Consider the following 21178-nt stretch of genomic DNA (forward strand, 5'->3'; position numbering starts at 1 on the left):
TGAATTTATGTACTTTTTTTTTTTCCATTTCCTTTGCTTTACTTTTTTTTTTCACTATAATCTTCTTTATTGTTTTACTAAGAGTTGTTATCTTTTATATAAGTAACGGGGTTTGTGAAATGAGACTATTAATCACAGGGTAGAAATATAATTTTTAAAACGTCAAAAAATAATATGTAATTTGACCAAACTTCATGGGGTGTCAGTGTAATTTATCCTTAAAAAAAAAAAGATATAATATGAAGACTCTGAACTATTCAGACTAGGGTAATGAGACTAAATTGAACGGGTAAGTAATGTTGTAGAGCAACAGTTACGATGTTAAATTTCATTAATTATAAATAAAAACAAATAATTTCAAAAATTATTGATGGCTTAATTGATAGTAGTAGTTGGTTAAGATTATAATACAACTATGCAAAGAAAAGAAGTAAGAATTCTCACTAAATAAAAGTTAATTTTGTTATTTTTGTAGGGAGGAGTATCTTTTCAGTTGGGAAAACCAACTAGATGTTGCTGTTGGATTTTTGTGGGTCCATCAGGAAGCCTATATCAATGATCTGAACTGTTTAATGTACAGAGCTCGTTGAGTATTTTATCTCTACAAAAAATTATGTTAATCAAATATTAATAATTACTTAATTAGATTATATTTGTATCAACAAGTTCTATGGCAAGCCCACGGAGGTTCAACGACACTCTTTCAGTCTAATATAAATGGGGAGAGAGGTCATCTTCATTTTTATAAACCACATGCAAAATAGTATTTCTATTTTCAAACCCAACTATTCATAAAAATGCTAATCCCACAATTTATACGGATTATTAATCCTACCTTTTCTACTTTTTATTAATCAATCAATTAATTTATAATTGATAATAAATTATGTGAAACAAACCATCTATGTCTTCATTTGGGATGTGGATTAACTTTTTGACTATTTCAATGTGAGGCTAAAAATTTTTGTTTAGATTAGACTTTTTGACTTTTGTAAAAAAAAAAATTATAAATTAAATATGATATTTTATTTTATTTAACTAAAATAACTAATTTTATCTTATATAATAATTTTAACCGAAACTTACTTCTCGAACGGAGCCATATAAAAGTTTAATTCGGGTAACATATATGGCCCCACCCACCTCCCTTGCCTCGTATAAAGGCTTAAGAGCATCAAACATCCAACTGGTTGGTGCCACACATTTTATTTATTTATTTTTTTTAAACTTTTTCTTCCAATGAAGGTGGCGAAGGGGCCCAAAGAAAAAAAAAAGTCATGAGCAGTTAACGTTTGAAAGTAGGCACTATAATATATAATGGGTCATGCTTAAGTGTGCAACCCCCTTAAGGTTGCACACCATATGCAACCCAATTGTTAGCCGTTAGATTACAATAATTGATCAAGACCATTGAATTGTTTAATCCTGAAAAAGTTGAAACCGGGGCAACCGGTTAATGCTTGTATTTGCATGATTGCATCCCACTCACTCTCTGTATTTCGTCTCTATCTCTCTCTGTTCTCCTCTCTGTGTAAGGTTGAGTCAGTGTAACCGTTGATTTCCATTACAGGGAGAAGCCCCTGTTGGGTTCGTTCCATTGACGAAGCTCTGTAGGGAACAGTATAACGGGCGATTTCCAACAACAACGTAACTAGAAGGCTGTGTTGGTTCCATTGCTGAAGTGAAGCCCTTCTCTCGAACTAGATATGAGGTATGGAGCTGTGTCCCTCTCTCTGTCTCCCTCTCTGTCTCTCTGGCCCGTTCACTTCAGCTATTTTCCCTCAACTAAACCCCCATCCTAACTTCAACCGCTCTACGCTTCGCTCCAACGGAAACCCCTCCATTGGCAGCTAACCTTTCTCTTTCTGTTTCTCAAGCGAGTGTTTGTGTTTGCACAAACAGGTAACCCGTGTGAAAATGTCATGTTTGTGTTTGTGTTAACAATTTTCGGTCATCAAGTAATTGTTGGTAGTAATGTCATGTGCAGTATGGCCCCAGCGGAAGTTAAAAGGGAAGGTGATGGTTATGACATTCCAAATGAAGCAGATGACATCCGTTTGATGAATGAAAGTCGGGCAGAACCTGATCATGGTTGCGAAGCTGGTCCGAGCAATGAAGAAGCAACCAACATGAACGTTGAAGATGGCGGAGCCGATGTGAAAAAAGAAATGGTTGACGATGCTCATCGCAATGACATGGTTGGTGATGTTGAACGTGCTATTCTGGAACAGAAATTTGATTCGGTCGAAGATGGAGAAGATTTCTACAATGCGTATGCTAAAGCGAAGGGATTTAGTATACGAAAATCCAGATTTAACACAAATAAAGAGGGAAAGGTCGTTAGTAGGCTGTGGTTGTGTTCAAGGGAAGGTCAGAGATTACCAAAATACTTGGACCGTGTTGCTGAGAAGAGTAGAGCTCCCAAGGCACTAACAAGAGTAGGTTGCAAAGCCCAATTTCGCATACGGTACGATGCGGATGCTGGTGAAGGGGGAAAGTATGTTGTGACTCACTTCGTCGCAGACCACAACCATGAATTGGCGGAACAACACTGTGTGATGTATCTGAGGTCACATCGCAGTTTAAACAGCGGTGACAAAGCTCAAGCAATGGCTATGCGCAATGTCGGTGTGAAGACTAGCCAAATCATGGACTATATGGTAAATCAGTCCGGGTCTTATGAGAATGTTGGTTTCATCCGCACGGATCTGCACAACCATATTCAAGCCGAACGTAGAGCAGAAGTTGAGGATGGTGATGCGCAGGGTGCGTTGGTTTACCTATGCGCAAAACTTGATGTTGATGCACGTTTTTTTTACAAGTATGATGTGTGTAACGATAACAAGTTACAAAATCTGTTATGGGCAGATTCGAAATCGCGGGCCGACTACGCAAAGTTTGGTGATGTGTTGATATTTGACTCAACTTACAGAACCAATGCATACAAGAAACCGTTTGTCATGTTGGCTGGTGTGACTAGCCACTTTAGGACCACGATATTTGCATGTGTTTTGCTAGCTAATGAGACAATTGAGACATACACATGGGTTTTGGAAACATTTATGGAGGCGATGGGCAATAAAGCACCTGTGTCCGTACTGACAGATGGGGATAAGTCGATGCGAGAGGCAATCAGAAGAGTATTTCCAGATGCAAGACATCGATTATGTAATTGGCATCTTGGGAAAAATGCTGTTTCAAATGTTCACATAAGTGGCTTTGCACATGCTTTCAAGCAGTGCATGGACATGGAAACAGATGAGACAAAGTTTGAGCATGGCTGGACGACAATGGTCGAAGAATTTGGACTTCAAACCAACAGTTGGGTGTTGGAGACATATGAGAAGAGTCATATGTGGGCTGAGGCATATATGCGTGGACATTTCTTTGCTGGGATGAAGAGCACTCAGCGCTCGGAGTGTATGAATGCTTATTTCAATCCCTTCCTCCAACACAAATTGAAGCTATATGAATTTGTTAGGCACTATGATCGGGCTCTTGCAAGGATAAGGTATAACGAGGCTGGAGATGATGCTGAAACAAATAACACTTTTCCGGTATTGATTACTCCATTGCGAGATATAGAGAGACATGGAGCTGAGCTATTCACCCGAAATATATTTAGAATGTTCCGTGATGAAATCTTAGAAGAGGGGAAGTTGAATGTGAAGGATGTGTTCCCTTTGCCGGATGGTCAGAAATGCTACTATATTCATAAGTACAGAGTGAAGGATAGATCATGGATAGTAACACACAGTCCAATGGATGCTGCAATGAGATGTTCTTACATGAAGTTTGAGTCGTTGGGGCTACCTTGCTGCCACATGATATGTGTTATGAAAGCTGAAAATTTAACGCAAATTCCCCCAACTTGTGTGCTGCATAGATGGACAAGGGCTGCAAGCAAGGATGGCCAGCAATGGCCTCAACCCTCAATTGATAGCACTACAACACAGACGGCCCGGTATGGGATATTGTGTTCTTCCTACAACGAAATGTGTTTCTATGCCTCGCAATCAACGGAAGGTTTCAAGGATGCTAGGGATGCATGTCTTCCAATGACGACCCGGATGAAGGAGTTATATGAGAGGAATTTGAACGGTGGGAATGGAGACAAAGGGAAACATTCATTCTGTCGACAATTTGGAGTAGAAGATCCTGATGTTGTGAAGACAAAAGGGAACCCAGGACGGGCCTCGTCCAACTGTCGAAGACCAAGAAAATGTGGGAATTGCAAATGCATTGGGCACACAAAGCGAACGTGTCCTAAGGTTCGGTTTAGCCGAACAGTGGGTAATAACTCAGATGCAGATACACCCCACATAACTGACCGTGAGTACAATGCGGAGTCATTGCCCGTTCGCTGCAAAACTGGGTTGGTGGATCCAAGTACACCGCACATTAAGCAACGGCGACTATTTTTTGATGTTTCTCCTGATTCCAAGCAGCCTGTGGGCCAATATGGTAGTGTTGAAGCAGCAGTGTGGAAAAATGATTCGAACACAATTGATGAGGTGAATCAGGTAATTGTATAATTTGTATGATTTACTTATTCCCTTAGCTATTGAAAACACATGGAAATAATGTATGTAGTTTTCATTTTGCACGGATTGCTGTACGTAACGTGTAAATAATTGGTTATGTACAATGCCAGGAAATGGCACAACATTACTTATGTACAAGGCCACGAGTTGTAAATTTCCCATATTGTTTAGAGTGATGTTGTCATTTGTGTTTGCAGTGACTTGTCATTTTCAAAACTAACTGAAGGTGAGGTGAGATATATATGGGTTGTCTGTGTGTTGTTTTGGGTGGGAAATTGGCTTATGTCTGTATTCCAAGATTCCTATTGCGGGTTGCTTGTTTCTGTTCCATATTTGGTTGGATCTAACTGAAGGGTTTTTTTGCGGTGTGGTTTATCAACTAACGATGTGTTTCGCTTCGTATTGATTTGTTATAACTTGTGTCTGTAAATTAGTATTATATTTCGAGTAAAATACGAATTTTGTCCAAGTGGGTTTGCAAAATTACATACCAGCACATGCATTTTGTATATAATCCAAGTGGCAGTTAATTTTGGGTGTTACTTGGAGAAAGTAACCCAACGAACTCGTTACTTTATCTCCATGCCGATCGGTATATGAATTACGAGTTACGAACAGGAGTTGTGAAATTATTTAATGTTTACTATGGGTTTATTGTTAGTAAAATTATGGTGGGCCTATATGGACAGCAACGAAGCAGTAATTTAAAGTTGACAAGTTCAAGAAGAAAATCAAGCAATTGTGGTATTGGTTCAAATGCCTGAAATGGATGAAGACTTCTTTCGATGAAGTGATGGTAACAAAGTAGAAAGTAACAAAGTAGAAAGTAGAAAGTAGAAAGTAAGTTGTTGTGTTGTTGTGTTGTTTGTAACAAAGTAGAAAGTAGAAGGGAAAAAACTACACAGAAGTTACAATGTAGAAAGTAAGTTGCCACCTGTCGAAGTGCATATAATTGAAGTTACCACCTGTGCCCAGGTCCTTTTAGCCTTTCCTCGACAGATACAGACTCCCAATTCGTTCATGTTTCCTGTTGGAGGGTGGCCACTAAATCCATGAGCACTGCCAGTAACTGCTCCAGCGTGTAAGTCAGGTGGCATGCAAGATTCAATGTTAGTTGAATGGAGCAGCTGTTGGGAGGATGTGGGAAAAATAGGTGCAAAGAGGAATTTTTAATCTAATATCCAATCAGAATGTAGGTGAAAATATGAGTGAACTTTTTTTTAAAAAAAAGTAGTTCCCATTTTTTGGATTATAAACCCGAGATGTATATTTTGTTTTTGATATAAACAAGTTGTGTATTTTCGTTACGTAAAATGTAGGACAACAATTGTGTTTAAGTCATTACAATACAGAAAAAGGTTATTTCAAACGTATTTTCAAGTTTACCGACATTGAATATATTTTGATTAAATTACAGGGAAAATTCAATATTTGGCAGAGTTTGATGATTCATAGTCAGGGGCAGTAACTGTGAGTGGCCAAGTGTTGCGGTTCATTGACCCAGTTTGCAAGGACTGTGGTTGTGTTTAGTGGACAATATTCTGTCGATTTTTGTCTCATAATGATGAGGGACATGCCCCACAATGGTGAAAAGGAAGGTCGACAGGGAAGAGTCAATATTTGGCAGAGTGGACTTGAAGATTCGAAGTCGGGGCAGTTACAGTGGCAGTTATGGTGTAGACGTGTAGGATCATGCAATGATGGGCCACAAAAACAGTATACGGATATCAATACTAAACCTCCACTTCTATCTGTCGAGCTCCCTTTTCTTGTGTTTATTTCATGGCCACCAACTGTTTTAAACTTCTGTCGACAGAGCAAGGCTCCTGCTTTGTCTCATGCTTCCTCCTGAAAGTGTGCCCGCTAACTCCGTGACTGGTGGTAAAAACTTCCCCTATCACTTCTAGGTGACCCACATGCAGAGAGCCCACTTTCAGGTCGTGGACATTCCTTCAGACTTGGCCACATGCCCTCGATTAAGTGGACCATCTGTCGACAGAGACTGGCAAAACTTGGTGCAAACAATGGCCCCCATGTTCAAGTTAAATATTGCGGAAGTGATTGAGACCCCCCCAATCACCACCACCCCCCCCCACACACACACACGTGGGGGCTGCTGTTTGGAGAAGGAAAAAAAAATAAGAAATTGAAAAAAAAAAAAAAAAGTGGCCAATCAGAGAGAGAGGGGGTCATGGGGGTCCAAGTCATATGATATTTAACTTCAACGAGGGGGCCATTGTTTGGGCCCAAAACAAGCATAAAGTACAGCCCAATATAAGAGCTTTTAAATATACTGGCCCCATCATAAGCTATAAAAGACCCACCCTTTCAACTTCAAACCACTTCATTTCCCTCTGATTCGAACTCCCCAGACTGTACTCCTTCTTCTCAACCATTGCCGTTCAAAACCAGAGCACCACAAAACCCTAAGCCATGGCACCGAAAAAATCTCAACCATCTCCATCTGAGGAGAACAATGAAGACCTACTCCGCTTCCCGGACCCTATCAGAGCACTTATCGCTCCTCTAAAATTTGCTGCAACCCTATTGCCCAGCCCAAGCTCTGTCGCTAAGGCTACTTTAGGCCCTACCTTCGCGTCTTACTTCCCAGACGAGCTAGCTCCATACTATCCCCTTGGTAATGGTGAGAACCTTCTTCTCAACCAAGCTGGACTCAAGTGGACTAACTGGAATGTCAGCAAAAACCCACTCAGAGGGTGGAGGTCACCAGACTCTGATTGGCGAAGCTGGGCCAGGAGAATTGAAGGTCCCGACGCCGAAGTATGGAAGCACCAGGGCATTGCTGAAGCAATTAGACTGTCGACTAAAATTTATGACGTGGAGAAAGGGCTGATTGCTGCTGCTGCATGCTTTTGGTCGCAGTCTAGTAACTCCCTACTCCTCAATTTTGGTATGATTTCCCCTACCATCTTAGATGTAGCTCACTTGACTGGTCTGCCAATCTTGGGCAATCCAATTCATGCTCTCCTTGAGCCTCCAAAAGTGACATTTACTTTAAACACTGACATGTGCTATACAGAATTTGCCAAAAAATACCAAGGCAAGCGTGGTTCCCCTGTCGATGACAAAGAAAGAACTGCTTTTTACTTACTTTGGCTTTGTGAGTTTCTTTTTTGTGTCCCTGGGTACAAGATCAAGAAAGAATACCTCCCCCTTGCCTTGTGTATTCAAGACGGCCAACTTATGGCTTTAGCCCCTTATCTTCTTGCCACCCTTTACAAGGCCCTATTTTCCTTTGTCGACAAGAAGATTTCTGGCAACTGTGGTGGCCCCTTCTGGCTCTTCCAGGCCTGGTTGTATGCCTATTTCCCTGAGGCACGACCCCCACCACCTAACACCTTGAAACCTGTTTGCCACTCCTATGCTGAGCAACTGCTCACTTATAACAGCCATTCAAAACTCACTTTCACAAATCATCTTACCATGTTTTACAACCTTTCTTCCCAGAGACCTTCCAACCTGTACATGCCATTTCAAAACTTTTAATTCTCCTCCAGTAGACTTCGCTTCCTCTTCACAGACCCTTCTGATTTACACAATGAGCAAGTCCAAGAACAAAATGAGAGTTGGAGACACATTCTCACCTGTAGACATGTCTTGGTTGGCTGTTCCATATCCTCCGCCAAGCTATCCAGCTGCAGTTTTGAGACATACTGTCCCAATCAATGGTCCAGGCAATTTGGTCTTTCCCAGGCTATCCCTTATCCTTATTTCCACCCAACCATCCATGAGGAGATTGGGTCCAGAATCCACTTGAAAGATCCTACACAAGCTGAATCCATTCTGACAGAGAACACCAAACTTTTCCAAGATTTTGGCCCCTTCTTCTTCAAACCTGCTTCGGACTGCTCGGCTGCTTTTGACCATTGGTGGGGACTTATGACTGCCATTATTTTCTGCAAGCCACTTGAAAGCTGCCTTAACGATACTTGTATTCATATTCAGGGCCGCATATCCTCGCCTTCCAAGCTTAAGGCTACAGGTATCCTTCCTTCATATACTTCATATCCCTGACTGTGTCATGCAATTTGTTTTGTTTTTTTCTCTACAACACTAACTTGTTTAACCCTTGACAGCCAAAATTGTGCCTGCTGCTGAACCATTGGTTAGGGACCAACGTAAAGGCAAGGATCCAATGGATGCAACTACTCAGACAAACACCCCCTCAGTTCCGAAATTAATGGCAGACTCTTTCGCAGCCGCGCAGACACAAGCACAGAGAGGAGCTACCACCCGTACCCCTGCTGAGACAGAGGTCACGGCGAAGAAGAGAGAAGAGCCTTCCACTGCTCCTGCTCTAAGCACAGACCTAAGTGAGTGGGATATCCCTCTCAGCCAAATGGTTGGCGAAACAACATCAAATCCTTCAGGGCAGCTCTACCAAGTAAGCCTTCACTTTACATATTTACAGCATCTGAATTTGCATTCACGCCCGACTGATCACTTACTTTTGTGCAGAGAAAAAGAAGGAGATTACTCCTTGCTGCTGCTGATGATGACGATGCTTCCACTTCTCCTCAACACATTCATCAAATTCCCAGTCCAATCAGTAATGTACCCACAGAACCCACTGTACAACCAACTCCACCACCACCTGAAGCATCGCAACAAACTCCCTTACAACCTGCTTCACAGTCTTTGCCACAGCAATCCACACAGTCTGCATCACAACATCCTTCCACTTCTCCTCAACACATTGTCCCTTCTGTCTCTAGCCCTCAACCATCACCATCCAACCCCTCCAATTCCCAAACGTCAAACAAAGAATCTCAGAGGATTGAATTTGACATTTCAATCAACAGCCAATCCTCTCCAACAGATGACAACACAAAATCCCCTCAACCAGAAGTTCACCACAACCAAGGTAAATAGAAATACAAATGTTACTGTTCGTTTGGGAAAAAAAAACTTCTCTTTAAGTAACTGGTATTGTTCTCCAATTTACAGGGATGGACATAATACAGGACTCATCTCCACGACCAATGGGCGAGACAGAACTTGAAGGTCCTCATGACTTTCCCCTGCTAGCAGAACCAGAGAAACACCCTCAAGGCGCTGATGCTGCCATCTCATCAGTACCAGAAACAACTCGTCCTCATGCGACAACCACAGCTGAACAAGGCCAACCGTCTGCGTGCACGTTATCAGGACAGGTACTACCATTTCCAACCTCATCCTATTTACTCTTTATTACTTGCAAGCATATATTCTCACCAAACTATTAATGTTCACAGGCCGTCGGTCCATGCCAGGATATTTGGGCCGAAGTTTCTATTCTTCAACAAGATCTAGACGAAATATCCCCATTGCCTCAAAGGCTACATCTGTTTGATGCTGAAACTCAACAAACCTTAACCACCTTCATCAACCTCATTAACACCCCAGTTGAAGAAATCATTCTCCACAAACCTGATGAAACCTTGGCCTGTCTTTCTGCTGTTGTAAACCTCTCCCCTAATCCTTTCAACCCCATTCAACTAAAGCAATTGGCCAAGATCATCACAGAATGGCCAACCCTTTCAGAGATGGTTCAGACTTGCTCGAAGGATATTCAAACCAATAAGGATTTCCTAAACGAAGCCCACACCATATCTACTTCACTCAAACTCAGCCAGCAGACCTCTGCAGCCATTCTTCAGCAACACTCAGCACTTGAACTTGAGGAAGCCAAACTCATGGCAGAACTTGCCTCTGTCCGGCAAAGAAAGGCTCATCTGCAGCAGCAACACGACCAGCTTAATCAAGAAGCAAGGATGATGCTCTCCCAAATTAGACATCGTTCTGCATCCATTCAGACAACTAAAGCTGAGTTGGACCAAGCCCAAGCCATGCTGGCAGATGCTCAATCAGAGTGGGGTGTTCTAGGCATTCTGTTCCCCAAATCCTAGGCTAGTTTATATATGTATTCTTTTGTATTGCACACCTAGGAATGATTTGGAAAGGTAGGAATGATTACCTTTTTAATGATAAGATTGTTGATGGGCCTGAATTGGCTGAGATGGTGAAAGTGAGGGTTGCACTTTGCTGTAAGCAAAGTTATAGAGGCCTACAGTATTCAGTGGACGACATATATTGTATTCTGGATAGTATCAAAGTCTCATTTAGGGGGTGGTGTTTGGTGTTTTTTGAAACTGGGGTGCAGGAGTTTGGTCAAGCTGTGGTATGCAGGATTTTGGTCAGTCTGTGGTATTACCATATCTTCTTGGTGGCTACTTTTGCTCTGCTGTGCTTCAATGTTGCTATGCTTTGCCTTATTTTTGGCTTGTTGCTCTGGCTTAGTTTATGGGGTCAAGCATGCTCATTTCTGGTTGCTGCTCTGCTGTGCTTCAAATCTGCTCTGCTATATATGTACTCTGCTGCTGCTATATGGGATCAACGAATAGGCTTCAGTCTGCTGCTGCATATTGGCCTTTTTGCAATTGTTTGAATGATGTTTTGGTGTGCTGTATTGGAAGTCTGCTGTTGGATTGGGGAAAGTTATTGGAGGTCTGCTGCGGGCCTTGTTGTAATTGTTGGTCTGCTGCTGTACTAATTTTTTTTTTTTGGAGGTTGAAGGATCAGGCTCAAGTCTCAATGGAGGTTGAAGGTTCAGGCTCAAGTCTCAATGGTGGCTGTATGGTCTGAAGTTTGTTCATGCTGCCTTGGAGTTTCATCTGGTTGCCCTATTATGTGGTTTTGTGAGGATGGGCTTGGAGTTACATTGTTATTGTTTTCCTTCTATTTTTGTTTCTCTTCGTTGGTCTCCAACCTCCTCTTTGTTGATGTATCATTGACACCTTGTATGTGCTTTTCCATCAATACAGTTTTTTGTTTTGCTGAACAAAAAAAAAAAATTGAATATCAATAATCTGTGTTTTTAATGGTCTGTTGTATGGTTGTTTTTATTTTTTGTGCAATTTTTCACCGTTTGTGCATTTTTATGAAGTAATCAATTCCCCTTCAAAGTGCATTATAGTCACCGCCATTTGTTTCTTCTGTGGGCTTTTTTTTGCTTTGTTTTGGACAAAATCATGGCATTAAAAAAAATCGAACAAACATAATTCATGTGGTAAAAGCGAACAAACATTACTACTTTCAACTTGCATTGTTTGTTGGACAAATATCACATTGCACTGGACAAACATTAGTATAGTCATTTGGGCAAATATGACATTGCATTGTTTGTTCTGTACTGTACCCATAACATTGGAATTATGTGTATCACATTACGTACAGGCCACGATAAAACCAAACAAACATGACTACTTTCCCTCGTTTGTTCGAGTCCCAAACATTGGAATTATGTGTACAATCAATACGCGTGGGAAATTAGTATTATCACAGCTGCGACCTAAAAAGTTGTCACGACAAGCTGATGCAGTAATCCAGTTGTGGTTGGGCATCGAAATTACACTCGTACTGGCAGGCCATGATAAAATCGCTGCACTATTTGTTGTAATTGCAATCAATCACATGCACGAACGATACTCGCCCATCTTTGTATTGTTCACATCCATAACGAAGTCAAGCACCAACTTCCGGCGCACAGAAGGATGAAACTATGTACAGAAAGCGAATAACACAAATCAGGTACGGTTACAGCGGTAGGGAATAAACGGATTTATTTCGCAATTGGAAATTAAGCGGTACAATGTACCTTGTGTGGACCGCTGGGTATATCAGGCCGCTGCATGTACTTGATCACAAACATCCCACAGTCGAAAGTGCTACAAATGAAATGTAACATTCAGTCTCTCGTAAAATATAAGCAGGTTCGTTAAATGAGTGATTCAAGAGTGAAGTCAATGTGACGCAGGGTTTGTGGATTACTCGTCCAGCTGTTGTAATGGCCTTTGTTCTAACATGCGCACCTCAAAGGTACGCATGTCTACAGCATATTCATTTCCAAACTGTAGTTGCAGTAAGGCATGCATTGTTTGAACCTGTTGCAGAATGAGACGGTTAGTTTATGTGAAGGATGTGACAGTGTGGAAGTAGATTTGTGAAATTCAGCACGACATACCAACATTTTTGCTGTGTTCAGCTTGTTGGTGTCCAGTGTGGCGGATGCCAATGAGTCAAATAGGTACGCCACACGGTCTACCATATCTATTTTTAGGCACACCCAATGTACTCCTCGATAATTGAAAGGCATGTAAATCTACACATAAACATAAACACAAGCGAAGACATTGTTTAGAGGGCATGCGAACATGTACGCACTTTCATATTTACATTGACATTCAAGTAAATGGGATCGACATTCATATTACCGACGTCCATATTAAATCTACTCGCTTCAATGGGATGGACATTCATATTACCTTCTCACATGCATCAAGCACCCCAGTATATCTGTCATGTCCAAAATATGATTTGACCATATTTTCATGGTTCAGAGGTTGAGTTTTTTGATTTAGTATCAAAGTCTGCATGTTTAGTGTGTAAAGTTCAGTCAGCCAAAGTTTTCTGAAAATATGTCTTCTGCAATACACAACCGACCTAAAACACTTACTTACCGACAAATATACTGGAAAGAACCACGCAGTATGCCTACCGTCTTTGTGTACTTGCCGCTGTCCGTTAGTCAATTGAACCGCGACCAAGTTGATTGGCTGGAACATTGTAACAGACCAGGCAACTTGCGAAATAAGGTTTGCCATTTGTTTAAATGTAATACGAAATAACAATGTCCCTACATGGATATGTCCATCATGCAAATATAGTGGAAATAACATTGTCAGATGCCACGACTTACAGTGTCGGATAGCCATGCCCCTGGTTTCAGCGTGCGCATGTCACGTCGCGTAGCACATTCGCAAGGCATTTCATGCAGATTCATAGACACGACAATGTCCCTACATAAAACGTATACATCAATCAGTAAGAAGCAACCTACAGCCTAGTAAAACTTAAACGTATCTGGCTTAACTCTACAACATAAGATTAGTTTTTCCTGTTGTACAACTATGGCAGATATTCCTGATTCTACTAGGCTCCAATCCAATGAAGATTAGTTTTAAGTTTTTAAAAAACAAAATGAAAAGACAAAGTTTTAGATATTACAACTCATGACATGTCCAATAGTATTTGCTAAAATAATATGTGAAAATTGAAATGCTCATTTACAGGTCAGCAAGTTAAAAAAAAAGAAACACGTTTTTTACAAACTGGAGCCAACAATATCCCAAAATGATCAAAATGGAAAATGTAAGCAGAGTAGAAGAAAATAGGTAGGGAAAATTGCACTTCATTATAAGTTCTCAAAAAAATTTGCAAATCATTGGTAAACTTTATTAAGTTTCATAATTAAAATTATAAAGGTTTCCATGAATGTGTAAATATTTTTGTGAAAATATCAGTGGTTTGCAATTTTCCCAATAGGTACATGTGTGCAGGATAAGACCAAAAGAAGAAAACTTCAGACAGGAAATTTAGCCACTGATCTTTCCGTAGCCCACTGCATTAAATTCAAAGAGAATCCTACATACGACATGGATAAACCCATCATAAACCCATCATAAACCCATCAAAATCATAGAGAATGCAAAATTAAAGAACTGATACCTACAAGAATCAAATAAACATAGCACGACACATGAAAATTGTGGAATTCAAACTTATTTCACAAATACTACGGAACAGGTTAATTGCGAGTACTAAACTCATCCGTACCTTTCATTGTTTCTGTCGTCAAGTACAGAGTCAACAACTTCGTCTTGGGCCGCTGATAAAACCTCTCTGCTCTCCAGTGTTATCAAGTCCTTCTATCAATATAAACAATCAAGTAACATCAACTCCTCCTATTAATATAAAAAATTAACTAACTCACCACTGTTCAGAAATGTGATTTGCAAAGTACATAACACATCCTTATGCATCTAAAATTGGTGAAGCGATGTCTAACCTCTGAACGGAACCGCTTGTCCAACCTGTGCAGTTTGGACAGGAGTTTGTCCGAAATCTGTAAGACAATTGTACAACATTTGTTACTGCAAACTTGCAGTAGAATGACAAATATTAAAATACAACACAAATAATGGTTCTATTATGATCAGTAATGCTGTCGGCATCAATTGGTAATGAAACATACGAAAGGTGAAGTGATGTGGCGACTTGGGAATTTTTCGGCAGTAAGTCGAGTACTTATTTTGCTATCGTTGCACGAATGCATATCCCCTACGTCTGTCGCTTCAACACCTCTTCCTCTTCCTCTTCCTCTTCCTCTTCCTCTTCCTCTTCCTCTTCCTCTTCCCTTTCGTGTGGCTGTTACAATTTGTCCCGCTCCCAATGTTTGGGCAACCTTACCAGCAGAAGGATGCACATTGTCTGCTTCTCCTCGCATTGGTGGCAAGGTTTGCAAATCATCAAACGAAGATAAACTCTGTTTTGCAACGTTCCTCATGGACAGAAACTGAACTGAAAGAGATTTGCTTTCTTCGCTTGCGTATGTTTCCTCCAACGCAAGGCGACGGTTGTTGTGCATGTCCCCAACTTCTTGGACGGTACGCAACTGTCCAACGTGCATATCAATTATCTCATTGGACAACATTCCATTCACATAATTGTCCTCCCAATCCACCCCCTGTAAATCTTGAACATTACCCTCATTTGGGCTACCATAATAATTTGGGAAGACCACGCCGCCATCATGCAACTCGACTCCCATGGTAGGGTCAACACCCTTTTCCTCTGAGCGAGCCAATTGTGCTGTTTCCGATAAACCTGCCAGCACTTGCTGCATCATTTGCTTCATTTCAGCAATGTGTGTCTGTTCAGTAAACGGTTGTTTCCCAGACAATATAGCTGCAACCAGTTCGTTCAGCATTCCTTTCAGTTCACCAATGCTGGAGGATATGTTAATGTTACAATTTCTTTCAGTGGACTCCACCTAATCACACAAACACATACATTAACCTGGTACGATATTTCATCTTCAAGTAACCTCTGTGAACTGTGTGAAGCATGTGTACTGATTGCTTTTGCTTACCTTTGCATTGTGAACAGCTTCCTTCCCTCGGAAATTGAGCAACATCTCCCTTATTTCCGCATTGCTGTGAAGCACTTGCTTCATGGTTTCCTTCAGTTCACCAATGTCAGTCTCAACCTTGCTCAAACGAACATCATCAATCCGTGGTTTCTGTTTGTTATTGACGTGGTGTGTGTCAATTGCATCATCAATGTCGTTGCTTTCCGCTTTTGTTGGATGAAACTCCACCTAACATAGTTGTCAAATCGGGATTCAAATCATAAATGAAAATGGTAATGCACTGAATCGTTAATCGAGCTCAACTGTGAATCGTAAAGTTTCCGTCTGCTTTCTTAAGTTGCACACAACATATGTGTACATACACACTTTACATATTAAATATATCTAATAAAAATTAATTACTCCATTCGTCTGAAATGGAAAAAAAATGTTGTTGTAAATGATGCTCATCTGGTGTGGATAAAAACTTCACAGTCGATCCCATGTTTACCACTTTACCTTTTCCCAATTACATAAACAAAGAGAAACTTTCAATTACAAACTAACTAACAATAACTGAACGACAATGTTTTGACCTTTTTACAAGGTTAAAAAACCAAAATCTTCAAGCTTTTCCAAAAATCTGACTTCAGGGCTTAACGAAAATTCATTTCGTAACAGAAGTAGTACATAAAATTGAATTTGTAAGGCTACAACATCGTCCACATGGAAACTTCATGTTTTCCCCCCAAAAGTTCGAGTATTTCAGAGTAAATAGGGAGGGACAAACTGAAAATATGACGTACGCTAAGGAATGGGTCACTGTTTGTCGGTGCTTGTCACCTAGTCATAGGAACACATATTCTGTCTGTCACCGTTATCCATAACACAGGTGGGGCAATGCTGTCAAATGTGCAGAACGAATGGGTTGATTACCTCATGTTGCTGCAACATTTGCTTCCTTTCCATAAGTCGCCTCGTCTCCCGTATTTCGGCATCACCCCAATCATTTAGCCGAGGGATGGAGCGTGTAGTAGCCGACGTACTCTTGCAGGGAGGGGCAAAACGATCCAAGTAAAATAGCTGCATTGTAAGGGGGAAAAGATATTTACTATACACTTCCGAGCAAAGTAATCCGTATTCGCTAACAATGCATACAACTTACAACACAATCATATGTATGTGTTTATGTGTCTCGATGGCAGAATCCCCATGCAGCTTTCCGGTTCAAAAGATAAGCTTTTCGTGGTTACAAAAAATGTGGCCCGTACAGGTATATTTGTCATGCTGTTCAATAACAGGTAAGTTTGTATTTCGCAACGACTGCCATTTTATTGAACCATATGCACAGCAATGGATGAAATATGTAATCGGCATGGTACAAACAAACAACGGTCGATTACGTTACCATTAGAAGGAAAACACATCCAGTTGCCTGGCGCTGAAGTTTCATCTTATACTTCCGAACACCTTTCACAAGGAATTGCAGTGTCACCTTTGCCCAATTACATGCCCCCATACCGGTCACGTCCTTCACGGCATGAACGAACGACAGGCTCAACGCGGTCATTGTGGTAGGACACAACATGGCCCCCAACACGTACAGCGCAAACTTCCGCCGAAACTCGTCATCCGCACCATCACTCTCAGTCAGATAAACTCTCAACTGGTTCAAAGGAATGATTCCTTTAACAGCTCCAACCTCTTCGTAGATATTGGGATATGCGTCTATTGAACCAGTGAACTGCACGTCATTGCCTTCTGACCGTATACCCAATAAGACATGCACTTCCTCACAGGTGAGCCTCAGGTGACGGCCATGAACAGTCAACGAACACGTGTCGGGATCGAAGTTCTGTACCAACCATTGGCACATGTTATGATCTATACGGGTACACTTTAACCCCAGGAGGCCACCGAACCCAATATCAATGACTGCCTGCTTTTGTGCTTCGTTACACCGGTTCACGATATCAAAAATTGCCTTCAATGATATGCGGACTTGCATTTTACTCTGCAATGTGATTAACGTGAACATTAATACAAAAAAGTAACCAACATTGTGTCGATAGCAGGTCCTCCCCAAATGCAGTTACGAAAACACTAAGCACGTAAGTACCTTTGCAGATTTCTTTGCAACTTCTTCGCCCAGTTCCTTGGCACTTGCCTTAGCCATGTCCTGAAACCTCTTCTTCTCATCACAGGGGAGTTCCTTCCACCTTTCCCCAATATCCTTTCGGCTCTGTAAGTGTTACACCAACGTGACGCACATACAGGACAAATAGGAGCTGTAAGTCCAAAATAATTGTCAGCAAAAGTTGTATCACTCGCAATGTGTGCACATTTTCTGGTATTTACATATGTTTGCACATACAAATTACTATTTCGCACACAGTTGAAATAAAAACGGACATGGAATTTTACAAATAATCGGAGTTTATAAGAACATGCAATATGGCTTCTATGACTGCTGGAAATCGCTGAATGCGACACAATGGAAGCACATGACTGGTGCGCGCATGGAATAGAAGTCCATACTTTGCTATCACAGCAGTCACGTGTTTCCATCACGGTACTCTACTTACTACATGTCTGCACACTAACCATATTCGGTCCGGGGTTGTCTGCTTCTCGTCTTTCCTTGAATTGTTCCTGGCTGCAACCATTGTCAATTTCGGCGCAAGTATATGTTAGATATGGATGGATATATATACATATACGTACACAATTTGTGACACAAACAAATTTGGTCCCAACTACATAATAATGCATCCGTAATGTCCAATTTTGGTTGCTAAAAATATAATAACCACATCATTTCTGCAACAAAAATTATAAATGGTCCAAATTATTTTGGCCCTTACTTTTGGTCTCTAAAATCTTAATTTCTTGTGAGTACAAACTGAAATCTGCACAGGCGCAAGCTATGAGTTCAAAATATGTAATGCAGAATTGTGTAAAAATACTGTCACATGTTTCTGACGAGAGGGATTCGTACTGTGAGCCGCTTTGAAGGACACGGATCGAACCTGTAAAAAATAAATGGCCCAAGTGGCCGCTTTCGACGAGGGGGCTCGGTAATGTCAACCCTTTCCATTCCTGAACCTTTGCCACTTGCCTTCAATGTTTTCCTTTGCCTGTAACAAATATCAGCGTAAATGAAATTTTGTTCAAGGCCAAATTACATCGGTGGTATGTACGTTTTGTGCATCCTATCATCTTCGTCGGTTAACTTTCAAGTTAGTCAATCTTGCCTTCCCATTTCAAAAGTTGTGCCATTTTCGTGAAATTGGTAACGTCGTTTTCCGTTGTCACCGAAAATGATGAACCGAATTGGTTTAGTATAACTCAGTGAATTATGGATTTCACAAATGCTCTCCGCAGAATACGCGACATGTGCCGTATGTGCACATATTCTGGTAAGAAATCGACACAGTTTTAATCCATTACACGAAATTCATGGTGCAATTTGAGGCTATCGCAAATGTGTCAAACTCAAATCGCACAACCTCCTGATGGCAGTACATAACGGCACAATATGCCATACACGAACAGACCGTGGTATTTAGTAGGTACAGGAAACATAACCTTGCAAACCTAAATGTATCAAATACTGAACGACATAAACTCACAGTTGCTTCGCATTGTCTGACATGTCGCCCATATCCAATTACGATAATTCCTGCAAAGAATTGCATGCAATATTCATAAGGATGCAGAAAGAACGTTAGTCCCACATTGTAACAAAACGAAATTGACTGTTAACAACTTACAATCAACGGACCATTGAGTCGTACGTGCATTGTACGAGTGGTACTTTTCGTTTATTTTCAACTACGATATGTTGTCGTTAATTTATGCAGATATGGCATGCCACTGTTTTACGAAAATTAATTGGCCATATGTTGTACTCGTTTTATAGTATTTACGACTTGAAGCCCGAATCAACAACCAATGCGCACACTTGAAACAGGGCCACATCGGACATTCAACCCAACAGCACCCATACGCAACTTACCTTCATGCAGAGAAATAAAAACCCGACTACACTGCTCAACGAAGACCGTTTGTCAGTTTGGAACTCCTCAATGGCAATATCAGTTTGTCACCCGTGTAGTTTGTATACCTAATCGTACGTATGGTTTCAATTACCTAAGGAGGAACAGTTTCATAGTTCATAAATGGTAATGTCGTGCGAGTGGAACACAGTAGGTCATAATAATAATGTGCTCCGAAATAAAAAATAGACAGACTCACACATGCCGGAGAAAATGGTGACTGTTACCATCGGCGACCTGGCGCAGTCGAAATGGAGACACAGAGAGAGAGTGTGTTACTGGAGGTGGACAGCAAAACCGAAATGGAGAGAGAAGGAGGGACAGCAAAGTAGCCGAAATTTGTATGGGAAATGGAAATGAGTTGGTGAGATTAGAAAGGCTACGGCATGTGTGTCATCATGAAAAGTACTGCGTCTGTGGGATTTCAAAAGCGCTGTCTGCCGACTTTGGTTTTTGTTCCAAATTTGGGAGGGAAACGGAAACGTACGTGACACTACATATTAACGCCAAGTTTGGCAAGTTGGGAAAAAAAACCAAAAAGTCAAAAAGTTATTACTATTCACAGGAAGTCAAAAATTAGGCCTACACAATTTCGAATTCTAATTTTGCTTTACACATTAATTTATACAATTTTTTAATACACATTTTTTTATAAAAGTCAAAAAGTTAACCCAAACATCCACATTTTTTTCATCCACAAAGACAAAAATTGCACTTTTTTAGTCCAATTTTTTTCCTCACTTTTTAAATATAAATAAATGTATTTTTTCACTTTTTGTGAAATATGAGTTCCGTTTGGGTTAGGGGTTGAAATGATGTGTGTGACAGGTGATGTGACTTAAAATAATGTGATCAAAGTAAAAATATTGACTTTTTGACTTTTGGCTTTTTGTAAACATGCCAAACCAGCCTTAAAAGGTGGTTAGGAAGTTGTTATTTTTATGTTATTTTAGTATTTTCATATTTTTTAAATTTAATTTTTTGTGTTTTCAAAGTAATAGATTTTGTTGTACTTGGATATGATGTTTGTGACAGGAAATTTGCACTGATTATGTGTTAATGTTGTTCGTCCCAGTGTATGGATCAGACAGGTCTAAGCTCCTCCAGGCCGTGTCCAAATGATCAAGCCCACCAGATAACCTGCAGGCAAGTTCAACGGGGAACGTAGTAGTCCCCCAGCGAACTCTCGGACGAGCAAGTTGTTGGAAAGAAGCAGAGTATATGGGAGAGGATTCCAAATAGAGAACTTAACCTTTTTCTTGTCTACAACATTTGCTTATATCCTTTTCTCATCATTTCGTTGTCCCTTCCGACCTGCTCTCCTTGCCGAAAGCCTATGTTGTACCTTACCTTGCTCAGGGTAAGGGGGTCCTGTTCCGACGGAGAGGTGTTGTCGTAATAAATGCTTGCCTCAAAGGTCATGGAGGTGGTGCCAGTGGCGGCGGCGATCGCCGTAGGGGGCGCAAAGGTCGTCCCCGAAAGGCAAGTGGAGGATGAGGCTGTTGGCCCTGGGCCAAGGAGGGAGGGACAGCCTCAGGGGGGTCTTCTACCTCAAGAAGGAGGAGTCGGTAGGACCGCAGGGCGGCTGGAGGGAGAAGAAGGCCCAG

The 21178-nt window shown here is 41.0% G+C and overlaps 2 protein-coding genes across 2 annotated transcripts; both read left to right on the plus strand.

Annotated features, from left to right (window-relative positions):
- Positions 1 to 1358: 1358 nt before the first annotated feature.
- Positions 1359 to 4895, plus strand: LOC145807006 (protein FAR1-RELATED SEQUENCE 5-like). Its single transcript, XM_082904900.1, has 3 exons — positions 1359 to 1711; positions 1988 to 2896; positions 4742 to 4895. Exons 1-3 carry the CDS (start codon positions 1707 to 1709, stop codon positions 4893 to 4895), a joined length of 1068 nt encoding a protein of 355 aa, XP_082761026.1. The 5' UTR covers positions 1359 to 1706.
- Positions 4896 to 8061: 3166 nt separating this feature from the next.
- Positions 8062 to 10468, plus strand: LOC145807712 (uncharacterized). Its single transcript, XM_082906391.1, has 5 exons — positions 8062 to 8547; positions 8642 to 8949; positions 9024 to 9429; positions 9513 to 9718; positions 9800 to 10468. The coding sequence occupies exons 1-5, from the start codon at positions 8445 to 8447 to the stop codon at positions 10451 to 10453; spliced, it is 1677 nt and encodes a 558-aa protein (XP_082762517.1). The 5' UTR covers positions 8062 to 8444; the 3' UTR covers positions 10454 to 10468.
- The last annotated feature ends 10710 nt before the right edge of the window (positions 10469 to 21178 follow it).

The sequence above is a fragment of the Camellia sinensis genome, chromosome 14, assembly GCF_055761805.1.
Source record: "Camellia sinensis isolate YWXY chromosome 14, ASM5576180v1, whole genome shotgun sequence".
Classification (NCBI taxonomy): domain Eukaryota; kingdom Viridiplantae; phylum Streptophyta; class Magnoliopsida; order Ericales; family Theaceae; genus Camellia; species Camellia sinensis.